Raw genomic sequence first — 15,060 nt, forward strand, 5'->3', positions numbered from 1 at the left:
CTGAAAAGCGAGGTGCTACTCTGGGCTGTGAAACAGTGAGGGAGGTGACATTACAGAAACTGCAGAATTGGGCAGAGGCCATGCAAACAGATTGTTAGGATGACAATAATGAATGGCCGCAGAAAGATACAGAAGACAAGATGCAACAACTGAATGTCAAAGAGAGAGACAACTGTACTTGCAGAAAAAGATGTATTCAAGAAAAGAAAGAAGGGAAAGAAAAGAACATGGATAGAAAAATGACGAGTGTCCTTCGTAGGGCATGTCAAGCGACAAGGAACAGACATCAATTGGATATTTGGGAAGAAGGAACAATGAAAGCAAGACAACAAGTGGAGAGAAGGGTCAAAGAAATCAGCAGGAAGAGCTTGTATGAGGCGGGGAAAGAGAAATATAGCCTAGACGTATCTGGGGAACATACATTAGCAGGACACTTTTAGCAACTGGTGAGTAGAAGGACAGAGACAGACCGTTTGGTTCTTACCTTGACAGAGTGATTGTGGAAATCTGTGACCACGATTTCATTCTTGTTATTGACAGCTACAAAATGTGGACCTGCGCAAATGGAAGAAGAGGGGAAGTGAAGTGTGTAATCGAAACCAGAGTGTTCAAAACAGAAAAGAGTGAGCCCATCAGTAGACGTCCCAGCATTCCGCTTGGCGCTTACAGATGTACAAGCAAGAGGACTGTCCCAAAAGCAGTGCCATAGGCGGCTTCTCGCCAGGTTAATTATACAAGAACCAAAGGCAGACACAATACGTCTCACAAAACCACCATGATGGTAACTGAGAGACAATTGTATGCCCAAGCTAGGATTCTGTGCTGAGAAGCATACAGCGATGAGTTCAGAAACAGACCACATTACACCAACCAGCCAAGACAGCCACAAGAGGTTAGTGTGCCGGCAAGCATAACACAGATCTAGGAGTTAGCTCGAAGTATACTGGCTTCAAACAAATCCAACAACGAATCAGAGGGTTTCTCCAGTAATAACTTCTGGGAAGGGTCACTAAAGCAACCAGAACCTTTTGGGAAAAGGCAACTACTCAATGCCTTTAAGTTCAAACTCTTAATCTAGCCTAAAAAGATCACTGCGTAGGAAAGCTCAAACAACTGGAAACTAAAACATGAGTTGCAGCATCTGATACAGCCAACAAACCATCCAAGGGACACTGATCTCAAGATGGAAGATAGCTTACACTCTTCCAAACTACAATCCAGCTGAACTGTTCCTTCAATACTCCCAGCTACCAGATGCAAGTATCCGCAGTTTTATATAGCCTGTACTAGACCCAGTGGTGTCAGAGTGCATTACAGTTGTTCCTAGGAAAGTTACTACAATAATGGTCTATGGAATCTATAGCAGCTAGCAGGAGGTTAATTAAGTGGGTATTTCTAAATCAAAAGGTGTTTTAAGTTCAACTTAAAAGCATCAAAAGAGATCTCTCCTCTCAAAATTCACAGGATATAAAACAAATACATGACACTGACAGCCCCACAGATCTCAAGACTCATCTCTCAACAGTTCACAAGCTTTCCTCGCAAACCACAGGCTTTTGACAAAGCTGGCTGCTCGCTTACAAAAGAAAAAGATACTTATGGTGGATGCAGCCTCTTCGCAGATTCCTCCTCTTGAGAATTCACTCTCCAGCTTCAGATTGGTCTGGAAATCTTTTTCCTAGCAATGGCTTTCCAGCACTGCCAGGTGGCTTCATACAGCATCAGACGTGACTCTGCCCACGCACATGATGACACCGGGGTATATTAAGTGGCAAATGCTGCGTTGGCGTCAGTTCCTGAACTTTTCTCTGCCCCCGCAAGGCGTGCTGAGAGGAACCGAGAGCAACAGCAGTGGCATAAGCAACACATAAAATGTTTGCACCCCGTGGGATCTTAGTCACTGCACTAACTCCTATGAGGAGAACAGAGGGCAGTGAGTAATCTGTGGGAAGATCAATCAATCAATCAGGGGTTTATAAAGCGGGGGTGCAGCTCCGGTTCAGTCGAAGAGCCAGGTCTTGAGGTTCTTCCTGAAGGAGTGGAGGGTGTGGGAGCATCTGATGTTCACTGGGAGCTCGTTCCATGCTTTGGCTGCGACGTAGGAGAAGGCTCTTCCTCCTGCTCTGGTTCTGCAGATGCGGGGGGTCTCTGCGAGGGAGAGGTCTGCGGAGCGAAGGTTCCTCTTGGGTACGTGGAAGGAGACTCTTTCGTTGAGGTATTTGGGTCCGATGTTGTGGAGGGATATGTAGGCGTGGGTCAGCAGTTTGAAGGTGACTCTTCTCGACGGGGAGCCAGTGGAGGTTACGGTGGTGTTGGGTTCATGTGTTCGTGCCGTGGGGTTCCGAGGACTAGTCTGGCTGCGGCGTTCTGGATGGTCTGTAGCCTGTGTAGGAGAGTTCTGTTGATTTCGGCGTAGAGGGCGTTGCCATAGTCCAATCTGCTGGTAATGAGTGTGTGGGTGGCGGTTTTTCTTCATTCTGGAGGTATCCATTTGAAGGTCTTGCGGAGGATCCGAAGGCAGTTGAAGCTGGTGGAGGCGATGGGGTTGATCTGGCGGGTCATGGTGAGGGAGGAGTCGAGGATGATGCCGAAGGTTCTATGCGTGGTCTGTCGGGGTGGGCGGACTCCCGAGGGCGGGGGGCCACCAGGTGTTGTCCCAGGCAGAGGTGGAGGGTCCGAGGATGAGGACCTCGGTCTTCTCCGAGTTGAGCTTCAGGCAGCAGCGTTTCATCCAGGCGGCTACGTCTCTCATTCCTTCCTGGAAACAGAGTCTGGTGTCTTGGGGGTTCTTCGTGAGGGAGAGGATGAGCCTGGTGTCGTTGGCTTAAGATACTATGCTGAGCCCATGTTGTCTGATGATGGCGGCGAGGGAGGCCATGTAGATGTTGAAGAGCATGGGGCTGAGCGATGATCCTTGGGGAACTCCACAGTTGATCTGTGTGGGTTCGGAGAGGAAAGGAGGGAGTCTGATCCTCTGGGTTCTGCCGGAGAGAAAAGATCGGATCCAGGAGAGGGCGGTTCCTCGTATCCCTGCGTCGTGGAGTCTGGCTGCGAGGCTGCGGTGTGAGACGGTGTCGAAAGCTGCAGTGAGGTCTAGTAGGGCTGAGGTGTGCCCCTGGTCTAGTAGCATGCGGATGTCGTCGGTGGCAGCGAGGAGGGCCGTCTCCGCGCTGCGGTTGCTGCGGAATCCGGACTGGGAGGCATCTAGGATGGAGTTTTCTTCGATGAAGGCGGTCAGCTGGGTGTTTACGAGTCTCTCGGTGACTTTGGCAGCGAAGGGGAGGAGAGAGATGGGCCGGTAGTTTTTCAGGCCTGTCGGGTCAGATCATGTATCCATAAGAAATACGGTTACCAAAGGTAAGCAAACTATGACTTTAGAAAGATGGGACTTAAAAGGCCTGATGCCATCTGACTCACAATACTGAACAAACTTACCCCACTTAGAGGAACTGGCAGTAGTCTTCCTGGCCGCCAAGATGACATCATTAGGAAGGTAAAAGGAATAACCAGAACTACTCAATCTTTACGTATGCCGTTGCAGCGTTTAGAGACTGTGATGGAGGACCTGCTGCGAGAGCAAGTCTGCTTTGCACAAGAGAGGGAGCCAGTCAGTGGCGGCTACTATTATTTAAAAACAGTGGGGCTGGTCGCGGCCTGATGCCGAAAAGACTCACCTATGCTGTGTGTCTCTCGTCTTGAGTCCCGGGTAACAAACAGGAAGGTGTTACACAACTTTGTCGACTGAACAACCTTTCCTCGAGTGCGCTGATGCTGTGTTCAGCGTGAGCGCAGCTCCAGGATTGGTTGGAGGAGGCTAACCCAGCTCTCATTTTGAGGCTGGGGGCCTGTGCCAGCAATTACCTAGCTGTTACACAACCCTTGGATTGCTGGGTCTACAGTGCGCATGTCGGATAGGTCGGCTGTTGACAGCCAGCCTATCCGACATGCGCACAGGCAGCAGTCACCATGCTGCTATCACAGTCCTGCCCGAACCCTCAGACACCTCAGTGTGGGCTGGCGCTGCAGCACACAGAATAATTTAATGGTAATGGCCCCTTTATTATTCAGTGTGTTTACCTGCGGTGCTCGCTGCAGGCTGGGGGATGCTCCTCCGCTTGTTATGAGGAACCGCTACTGACGCCCGCTGAGTGCCAACAGATTGGCGGATCATATCGTCCAAGCCAAGTCTAGGGTGATCACTGCCAGCTGTGCTCCATTCTACCATACACCTTCTGCATTCATTGTGGCAGGATCAATGGAAATGCATACAGTAGACCCTGGGTCCATTTGAACATGAAGGCCTTCCCTGGGGTACCATTAAGAGGAAGTGCATAGCACAAAGCTGAGGACTTCCTCTTCCGATCTGTGGTGTAGAAACCGACCAGTGGAATCCCCAACTGGGGAAGATCATCTCACTCACTCTTGCAAACACAGCTCTCACTCGTGGCCCTCCAGCAAGAGACCTCTAAGAGCATGTGCCCTTGCACTGACGGAGTCGGCTTGGTGAGCAACCACCGGGAAGATTCCCTGATGCTGAACCCACTTTCACATGTGAATCGCTTCCCAACATAGGGTTCACAACTCCACACCGCACTGCCTGTGTATTTAATACATGGTGGTGGTGGTACTGTCTAACAGAATCTGGATATTGCTCCTAGAGATGGAAGAGAAAAAATGCCTTTGTGGTATGGCAGGCCGCCCACAGCGCGCAATAAGTTGTGAGCAGGTCAAGTGGCCAAGAAGAGGCAAGATATGCACGATCAGGATTCGACCCCAAGTTAGAAGTGTCAGAATCTTATCACTGGTATACGTCATACTCGGTAGTCGAACGAGGAGAAAAAGCCTTCATGAACCACCCCTACAAAGGTTAGCCTCTGTGAGGGAGAAAATTAGGATTTTTGAGTGATCACTGACATCACAGGGGACTCGGCTTTCAGCAGCCAGTCTAGAGATAAATGGATTGACAACTGCAGTAAAGCTGCCACAACCGCGAACACTTCCATAAAGACTTATGGGGTGGTCAGACTGAATTTTAGGTCTGCGAATTAATGTTTCTGGAATCCTACCATGAACTTCAGCTTGTGTCGGTGGGCAGGAAGAATCAGAAAATGGAAATAAGTATCCTGAAGATCCAGAGATGCCATCCGGTCCCCTGAATCCAGGCCAATAGTACCCGGCAACTAGTCCAGCTGAACAAACAAGTTCAGAAGGCAAAGATCCAGGACAGATCCAAGTCTTCATCCATATACGGGACCAGGAAATGAACGGCACTAGAATTGTGTGCCTCCTTCATCCAGAGTCACCAGTACTGTGGCGCCCTTGCTCCACAAGGCAAGAACTTCCACCTCCATGTGACAGAGAGCATACCCTGGTGGATGGAGGGTGGTTCAGAGGAAGGGAAGGCTGCAGCCCTTGGTGATTAAACAGGTGTGGTGGTTGGTGGGGGGGGGGGGGGGGATCAGAGGGGTATTGAAGCAGCAGAGGTGGCAGAGGATTTTGAAGGTTGCATCTACTGCTGTTGGTTTCATCCCCTGGATTTAACCCTGTCCAGAAAGAAGCAGTATTGCTGACGGGGCTCCTTGTCAGGTTGAGGAAGTTGTCTCTGCCTGGACTCTACTACCCTGGAGTAGTCACAAAACATGCTATATAGCTGGTGGATTAGCAGCGCTGAGGGGACTAAGCACCATAGCTCTGCGGTTTTTAAAGAATTCTAGGCAGTAGTCTGCTTTCTCTCCAAACCGCAGTTCATCATCGAGGGACATTTCCTTGAGCATTGCTTGGACCTGTCATGTCAAGATAAGCAAGTGGAGTACATCCAATGTGTCGATGCGGTGTGACACCCATGATCATGGCTCAAGTAAAGGTGCCCGCAGAGTCCAGGCCACACTGCCTTGAAGGATCTAATCCATCACTAATGAGGTCTGAAAACAGTCATTTCACGTCTGCCAAACGAATCCATTTACGTTTCCTCAGTTCCCCCAAGAAATGAACATATTGACCCAGGAAGTAGATGGCATTCGCAGTCAGGAGTTCTAGGCTGCCATAAGCAGAGGCTTTTTGGCCAACAGGGTCAAGATGCTTTGACCCCCTTTCAGGAGGCATCATGGAGAAGACATTCAGATTTTGATGAGAGGAGGAAGTTTAAACGCACAACCAAACTTTTAGGTGACAGATAAGACACAAAAAGGTAGGGATCGTGCCAAGTCAGCCTACGGCATCTACCTCTCGATCTGTGGACTGCTGGGCCCAATAACAGCTTTGGCCATACAGTCATGACAGGAACCAAGAGGGCCTCCTTGAACTGGAGAAGCTCTGCCACTGAGGAGACGGGTTGCAAGATCTCAGTCAAAATGTTAGACTTCGTCTCTGCAGAGGGCAGGATCAGCTCCAGGGTTTCAAATGTTCTTCGTATGGCAGTGGTAAATGCAGAAATTTCCGCAGAAGCAGGGCCAGAAAGGTAAAGGATATCCATCTCCAGAAAAGTGCCCAGGCCACTAGAAGTTTGTTAAATTCAAGTATAAGCCACCTTTAGTTTGACAATGGGGCAGGATATTATCAGCCTCCAAACCATCACCTTGTATGTCCATAATCTTTATCAGACACTGCAAGCCCTTCTCCTCCATGTGGTGAAATGTCTAAGCCCTAGGAAGATGCTAAGCATGGAGATCATTAAAGTTCATCTTAACCTTCTCCTCACCACACACACGTCTTTCGACATGGATTCAAAAAGGGTGTCTTTGTTGACTCAATGGACAACTTCTGGGTCCAGGCTGAGAGATGAGGCAATCAACCACAGATTGCCAGGCACAGACAGGCTGGTTGCCTTTTTTTGGCGCTTAAGGCTGTGGAGAAGCTGCACTGGGTGGCATCACAGATGGTGCCGTCTGCATCAGTAGGCCTGCAGGAACGTGATCTCCCTTGTGTGGCGGTGCATAGTTGTCCTGAACAGATCCACCTTAGTGTGCTGGAAGGCCTCAACCTGCATAGGGTCAAACAATGAATCCAGGAATTCCGGTGCCATGAGTGTTCGTGTCGGGATCTGCTCTGACAAAGAGGAAGATTTTGGCGTCAGGGAATGCAGTCGACACTTCAAAAGGCCTCGATAAGGACCATTTCCTATAGGAAGATGAGGACTTCTCTTTCCTATGGCGCTTTTTCTGTTTTTTTTGTGGGAATATCTTTTGGGAGATGGTTGCTTTACAGTAGACTTACCTGAGGGTGAAGAAAAATGCTGAGAAATCTCCCTCCAGACCGTAGCCAGAAAAAGCTTGACCTTCCGCACCCTTATAGCCTTTGGGTGCAAGGAGGCACAAGAATCTCAGGCTACTGTGCTCTGATACCAGTCACCACATGCAGTTTTCACATGGATCCAAAAGGAACATCTTCACGTGGCATCAGGAACAAGGCGTGAAAACTGAAAGCTTTGGGGGAAGCATTCGACCTCATCACTGCTGAATTACTGTGGAGTTTCATAAGTAAAACACAAAGAGAGTAGTGGACCATCATAGATGTGGTGTAGATAACCAGGAACTGATGGCAGCAAGAGGGTTGGTGCCCAATATATTCTGATGCTGTTTCTGGCAGCAAGGGAAAGCAATAGCTGGAGAGACGTTCGTCAGAGCAGCCTGAAGCTTCGAGAGGTAATTCTTAAAGCAAGGAATCTGCAGCAAGATGCTGCCATCAGAATACAATGCTGTGCTGCCAACACAACTACATCATGACTTACAACCTCAAAAGAAATTGCTGGTTCCACTATCGGCATCTTTAGAACACTAACAATAGAGCCACCTGTAACAGCCCCACACCACTATATACCACCATCAACGTTGGCTGCCACGATGCCCCACCATCATATAACACTATTAACAAAACCGCATGCTACACTAGACCATCATTATGTATATGATACTACAAAACTACCACCCGTCATACTACGCCACAATTGCCAGATACTGATGACCAAGTGACTGCTAGCATACCCCAACACTATTTAACATGTTAGCACAACCACTGATTACGCACAGATAATCTCTAAATTCAAACACAACTTGGCATCGCCTACTACTACCCTATGCATCTCCACAAAACACTGCTACATGTGCCATGTACCCCACTGTGATAAACACCACCACACACAACAGCGACACTCTTCCCTTAGTATACCAATCAAATGCCACATCCTAAAATCTCCTTTCAATAAACAGCAGTGACAACACATCACGCAGCTGCACTCGCCCATTCTTACTGCAATTATAACCGCAGTAAAAGCCCTGGTTGGAAAGATGCTTTGGGCATTTGTGACCACCCGCCCCATCATCAAGTGTTTCCAAGAAAAGCTGCTGGAGGTCTCATTTTTAAGAAATACGTTGAAAACCATGAAAAGCAAGTAAACAGTATCTGTCTCTGACTAAAACAGAACAAAATGGTGAAAAAACTGAAATGTGATCAACTGAAAGGCAAAATAATCTTTGATGAGTGGAATAAGGGGGAGCCACAAGACTAATGCTTAGGTTGTAGGGGACTTAATATGGGGCTTTTCCTGCATTCAATCCTTGTTTGTTTGGGATGGGAAGGAGCCAGATATGCACAATAGCCACACAAGGAAATGTAAAGCTGAAGACCAGTGGGGCATCTTCTCCTTGTGATCAGCAGAGGAGGGTGGAGCACCTACCTGTGTGCATAGGAAGGAGTAGAGCATCTTATTTAAAGGGAAGGACTGAGAAGGGCAGTGAAAACAAAGTGCAAATGAACGCTGGCCCATCATGCATTGGGCATGGCACGCACGGGGAGCCAAAGAAGATGAAGCAAAACCACATGCGGAAAAATAAAATGAGAAGAACTCTCTGTCTATTACCATCAAGTGTACCTGCAAACTGCCTGTCCGCAGTGCCCCGGCTCCCAAACTTGGTCACCAGCTTCCCGTTGGACTGGAAGATGAAGACACAGCAGGCCTTGTTGTCCACCACAATGATGTGTCCGTTCCTGTCCACCGCCACGCCTTTGGGGCCCATCAGCCGCCCAGCACCAATCTTATTCTAGGGAGGGAACGCAGACATTTAGTCAGGGTGATGGTGGGAGCCTTATTCTGGGCGCAGGGCTGAGGTGTAGACACGGAGCACAACAGCTGAAGATGGGGATGAGGTTCAATGATCATCTAACCGAAGATGATCAGAGTAATTAGGTAATAGGAAGGCCTCAAAGTAGCCAGACACTACTGAAACACAGTAGGGATAACTCAGTTTGACACATTCAAAGAGAAGTAAAAGAGAGAGAGAACAACCAAATTCTGACAAATTAAAAGAGTCATTGAAATAAACCTCAGCTCAAGCAATCTGTCCAGACCTGGAGATTTTATCTCCAAAGAGACTTGACATTTTGCTCATATCACGTCACACCACAAAGTCATCACTCAGAGTCAGAGTAAACAGTTGCCTCGAAGGCAGCTCAAAGTGCCTGAAAAAATGTAAATCTTAGCTTTAAGAAAGCGAAAAAAAGGCAAAAAAGATAAGCATGTCAGATGTTGGCGTGGCCCTATAGCTGTCAAAATGCCAAACATAAGTAATGGTTATCTGGGCAACAAGAACAGTTCCATGTGTGTGTCAGTCAAAGCCCTGCACTGTGCACACAGCGGTGCCATCTTGATATTTTTCTACTGTTTCATTCCTCATTTCCATATAGTAGAATTGGGGTGCCCCGAAGTATGGTCCCCAGTCATAATGGATAGTGTCAAGTGCCTCTCATTTCTGTATGAAGAGAATAATGTCTGGTGGCAATATTTGGTGGTTTAGTGGTAGAGGCCTTTTTACCTGCACACTTTAGATGCTTGCCATGAAAACCAATAACTGAGGTTCTCCCCAGAGTGAGAGCGGTGTGTAGGTATTCCTTATGGTGTGGCATCCTCCGTGTATGCTGTGTGTATGTGGTTCACATGGTGTGCAGTACACCCCCCAAGTGTATGCTGTGTGTAGATGTTCCAGATGGAGTGGGGTCCGCCCCCTAGGTGTACGCTACATTTAAGGGTTCCAAATGGTGAGAGCTCCTCCCAGAGAATGCGCTGCAAGTATGTGTTCCATTTGTTGTGGAATCCTCCCCCTTGAGTGTAGGCTGCATATTGGTCTTTCATATGGTATGAGGTCCTCCCTGAGTGCAAGCTGCATGTGCGTCTTCAATATGGTGTGCGGTCCACCCCCTAAGTGTATGCTGCGTGTAGGTGTTCCAAATAGAATGGGATCCTCGCCCTGAGTGAAGGCTACATGTATGCGCTCCATATGGTGTAGTGTCTTCTCCCCGAGTGTATTCTGCGCGTACATGTTTCATATGGTTTAGGGTCCTCTCCCTATGTGTACACTGCGTGTAAATGCTTCATTTGATGTGGGGTCCCCCCCTGAGTGCACTATGCATGTGGGTGTTCCATATGGTGTGAGTGGGATTCTGTATGATAGAATAGTATCTAACTATAGCAGAAAATGTATGTTTCCTGCAGGAGTGTAAGGCCAGCTTGCCGTCCCTCATCGTAGGAGATTCTCGAGAGCTCATACCTCAGAAATCCTGTAGCAGTTTCACCCTTGCCCATACAAGTTGGCAGAAGTGTCACTTGCGACAGGAGAAAACTTATGCGTGACACTCTTTTAAGCACTTTTGGCTGCCAAGCAGTTAACACACTGAGGTGGACACGCCACACAAAGAATTTCACTGAATTGCGTGTATCATGAAGCTGCGGATTCAACAGGGAATAATTCATTCACGCAAACCATAACAAACCGGGATCCCAATGCCTGTCCCACCAGCGTAACATGAGTCTACTAGTGATAGATTATATCTAATCAGTTGTAACTCAGAGGTGGAGTCAATAGTCCTACTTTATGGACTTTCATGGGGAAATGAGTCTTCCTTGGTACTATTCCATGTTTGGGTTGGTTTGTCAAGCCCTAGGGAAGATCAGCTAATTTTTATCGAGTATCTTGATGGCAATGGCAAAGATGAGCGACAATCAAATAAATCTAAGAAAAGCTACAACGCAGTAAAATCAGTGTTGGGGTTAAGTTAATCTTTGACAGAATAAATTTCTTAGACTTAAAAGCTCTGCCGAGGGTAGAAAATAGTACAGCTCAGGGGCACGCACCCCAAGTACCGGCTGACTACTCTAATAAACTCCTTGATGCTACCCGGCCTGCATGGCCATTCTATTGAGCATCAGAGTCAAGATATTAGTGCCCAGGGAAGGCATGTACAGGGCACCATAGTGCCACCTTGCATATTTCAGTGAGGTGTATACTGTCTACGAGTGTCCGTCTTGTGGAATACACCTTTCAGTCAGCTGGAAACTGCTTTTTGTGGGATTGTCAGGAAGCGTGTGTGCATACACGTCCCTTCTACATCAATAGGTTTGGTTTAGCTGGAACATCTCGCTGTGGAGCCGGAGAGCATAAACAATAGTTTTGTGCTCTGGATATCACTTGTCTGGTCCACATGAACTCCGAGCGCTCTCACAGCATAACCTGCATGGGTGGCTTGTTTTGCTGGAATCTGTGGCAGAGGAACAGACAGAAAAGCCATAACATCTCTTGCTAGAGAAGAAAGAAATGGGACTTTAATCCTATCAAATACTGTAACTGTGCCACCCCCAGCCCCTGACGAGGACTACAGTTGACCATCTTTACTTCTTAAAATGAATTCAATTTTCAAGAATCCCACTTCACGTTGCTACTATGCTTCTTCAAGGTCAGGGTAACATGAAGCTAAGAGGGATTCTGCTCCTTGGTCCTTCTACAGAAAGTCTAAACTGCTGCCAACCGAGAAACTACAGGCTCGGTTTGCAACAGCAGGCAGGGAAAGCTACCAAGTCCACTGGTAATGCCGGTGCGTACGTAATGAAGCGCGTAAAAATGATGGAACCATCGCGTACTGCCTTCAGCAATTCAACAAAAGAAATCGCCTTCTCAGCTCCAAGAGAATATCTGTACAAGTTTTAATAAGACGGAGATATCCAAATTTCAAGGTTACAAGAGCCAACACACCAAAGTAGGGTCTTGGGATTTCATTGAAGAATATTCTTAAATCTGAAGACAGGATGAAATGTTGCTCTCTGTTCTAGAAATTGGCACAACAGACACGTTTTCTTAAGCCCTGTGGAAGGGCAGTGATTGTGGTCATCAGTTTTGTTCCACTCATTATCAAGTGTTCCAACAGAATCAGCGGAAAGGAGAAAACCAAGCGTTACCCACAAATTTTCCAAAAAGCATTCTCGGGTAACTTACTTGGTATGAATCCGGGGTTTTGTATTTGCACCAGTTATACTCCGGTCCACCGATACAAATTCTCATCTTGCAAATTTTCATTCATGGCAGTCCTGCATGGAATAACTTGGGTCAAAAGCAATTTGAAAGTAGCCTGAAAAGCGTTCCAACTGCAGTCGTACCTGTTCTCAACAGCAATGCTGCGTGTTTATGAAGGCACTATCACCACGGTGACTGAGCTTGTATTGTACCCGTCTTCCAGGCATCGTCACAATATCGAAAGCATCCTTGTGGGATCTTTCTATCTTCTAAGGTTGGGTGGAACCATAATATGTTTCGTAGGACACTATCGACTGCCTGAGCAAAATTACCATGGTGGCTCTAGAGCAAGACTACTCGCACATAAAGTCTCCGTAGTAAGAATTATAATGTACAGATAGATGATGCAACGAGGTGATAGCACAGATGGGGTAAATTTGTGTTGTGTTGTGTTAAAGGGCGTTAAAGGGCCGTGCTGTTCTTCACCTTGAGAACGCAACTGGTCAGTGCTAGCAAAGGTTTCCGAATCACTTGTACCGGACTTTGACGCCTCTCCCACCTCGTATCTCTTCATGAGAAATGATTATTGTCACAGCTATTAGGCCTAGCACAAATATATATGCCACAGTCAATACGTCTTCAAAATCCCTGCCATCGACACAAACTTTCAGTGTCAAACTTGCAACAACAACCTGTGCGTGAGGCCTTGTGCATGGGGTTTTCGACAAACACCTTTCGGATTTTTTCCCCGTGACTGAGTGAAAGCGAAGGTTGAATTAAGACAATTTTGAGACCAGCAGTAACGAAGATCTCAAACATGATGGCATTAAATCACAGAATCAGCATTTTATCGATCTTGACTATCTTCACCAGAGGCCGACTTATCTTACAATATTGATGCTCCACATTTTGGAGATACGCAAGCAGCATTTCGCAAAGGAATCTGAAGCCACAGGTTTAAGGGTTGATATAGCTGGACACTGAAACCCTTGCTAATAGCACCTTCTTCTAGGGAAGGTGCTGCCTTGTGCTTGGTGAAACCATCAACAGTGCAGAGGAGTCGGACTTATTAGTGATGGCTCAACATAATGGCAGTAGGCGCTTGCACTGCATGAATAGACATGCGGCTCCAATCCATAGCACTCCTACAATATAAACATGAATCTCAGCTTCGTACATTAGGTGTCTTAGGAGGAAAGTCTGCCTGAATAAGATCTTTCCTTCAAAAACACAAGGCACATTCCACACTGTGGATCGCGCCTCCTTCCTGCGCACCTGAAGACTAGTCGGCCACCATTTTCTCAATTGCCCATCGTAGATCACCACAATACACTGCAGGTATAAAAAAACACAAGCAACTAGAATGAGTGCTCCTAATAGACTACACAAATCCTCTAAATGTGGGACTTGTCCTTATCAATACAATTGGCTATAATTAATTAAGACTACAGTACTAGAGTTTTGATCCACATTTCCTTCGCAGTTTTTAGGTATTTAGTATTCACTTAGGGTAGAGGTTCATTAATTGCCGATTGCCAAATAGTTCAAATCAGCAACAAATTCAAAGAGGACCAACATATTTTGGTTCTCTCTAATTTATGCTTTGTATGAAGCCAGGCAGCCCAGTGGGATAAACTTACCACCACTGGGCAGCACAACTAGCTCATAGTTCAGCAAACACTGTTTCTGTAACAAACCTGGTCTACTCCTTGGTAGCACAGGACAGAGACGGAAGGAAACTTCAGAGCATGTGTATTAAGGCATAACAGTACCAGCCCAACACTCGCATCAAGAAACCACTCAGTAAAGCTCCCAGACTGATTAAAAAAAAAAGATCAACAACGGTTTTATGATTCACATAATGCCAAATTGATCAAAACAATTGGTCACTGGAAAGTTATACTTTTTTTGCAGAGAGAGATCCATTACACATGGTTACTCCATTCTGCATGGACAGTAAATGAAGGTTTTTCTGATCTTTCCCCGTCAGCCTAAACCAGTAACCGCCACCTCCTTCCTCCTCCTCAGCTCCCAGCGCAGCCCTTGGTGTTGACTCCAGAGTCTTCACCGTCCTCCGAGAGTCTCCTTTCTAGGTACCAGTTCACAGTGAGTGCATGTTATCTTTGCCACTCACTTTCCAGTTCCAAAAACGAATCTTCACCAACTCTAGACCAGACCAGTTACTACTGGTCAGATGGTCTGTTTCATAAGAGGAGTCCTTCGGCGCTCCTGGGTGGTCTGGTTGAGCCAACCGGGGGATCAGCTAACTCTGAACATTTTGTAGAACTAAGTCATCAAGGTTTGGTCAAGGTGGTCACACTCCCATCCACAGTTCAGCAGATTCAACTCGCTTCCAGGTCCTGCACACGCAGGTTTGTGAGTTTGGTTATCCTTTTCTTCTCCTATTTCTGTGGTCCAGTCGGTCTCCGTGGCCCCACACAGCCTTCCTCCTACCCCTTGTGCTCTTACTGTATTACCGCCCACCCACAAAGTACAACAGTCTATCATTTACGCCGAAGACTCAGTAGAGCAGTGGTCCGGTCAAGCATGTTTAAACGTTTACAATAGTAAAGTTCAAAAACTGTCCTGCCCTTGTTTAGTCCATTCACACTGGCTCTTTCCTACGGAATACCCAAACTAGTCTCGCAGAACCTGGCTCGGTAACCTCTGATATCGGCTTCAATGGTGGACAGGCAGCCAGTTCACTGGATATTCGGTGAAGGACATTTCTTTCTCATCTCCTATCCAGTCTCCTCAGAAGGTGGTTATCACCCCGCTCCTCCTC

At 47.1% G+C, this 15,060-nt stretch overlaps 1 protein-coding gene and 1 long non-coding RNA gene across 3 annotated transcripts in view; one reads left to right on the top strand and one right to left on the bottom strand.

Moving 5' to 3' along the window:
* The window catches only part of LOC146806336 (uncharacterized), a 467,136-nt gene that overhangs the window by 432,801 nt on the left and 19,275 nt on the right, over nt 1–15,060 (top strand). The window lies entirely within an intron of this gene.
* TRIM3 (tripartite motif containing 3) overlaps nt 1–15,060 on the bottom strand; it is a 306,160-nt gene that overhangs the window by 14,112 nt on the left and 276,988 nt on the right. Inside the window, exons 9-10 of one of the 2 annotated variants that reach the window (XM_085623533.1) lie at nt 8,867–9,035; nt 485–555 (exon numbers count right to left, since the gene is read on the bottom strand). In XM_085623533.1, the coding sequence (XP_085479659.1) occupies nt 485–555; nt 8,867–9,035 (240 nt within the window). Of the gene's footprint in view, nt 1–484; nt 556–8,854; nt 9,036–15,060 lie in introns of both variants that reach the window. The other variant, XM_085623532.1, reaches the window with a different exon arrangement.

The sequence above is a fragment of the Triturus cristatus genome, chromosome 8 (genome assembly GCF_964204655.1).
Source record: "Triturus cristatus chromosome 8, aTriCri1.1, whole genome shotgun sequence".
In the NCBI taxonomy this organism is placed as follows: Eukaryota; Metazoa; Chordata; class Amphibia; order Caudata; family Salamandridae; genus Triturus; species Triturus cristatus.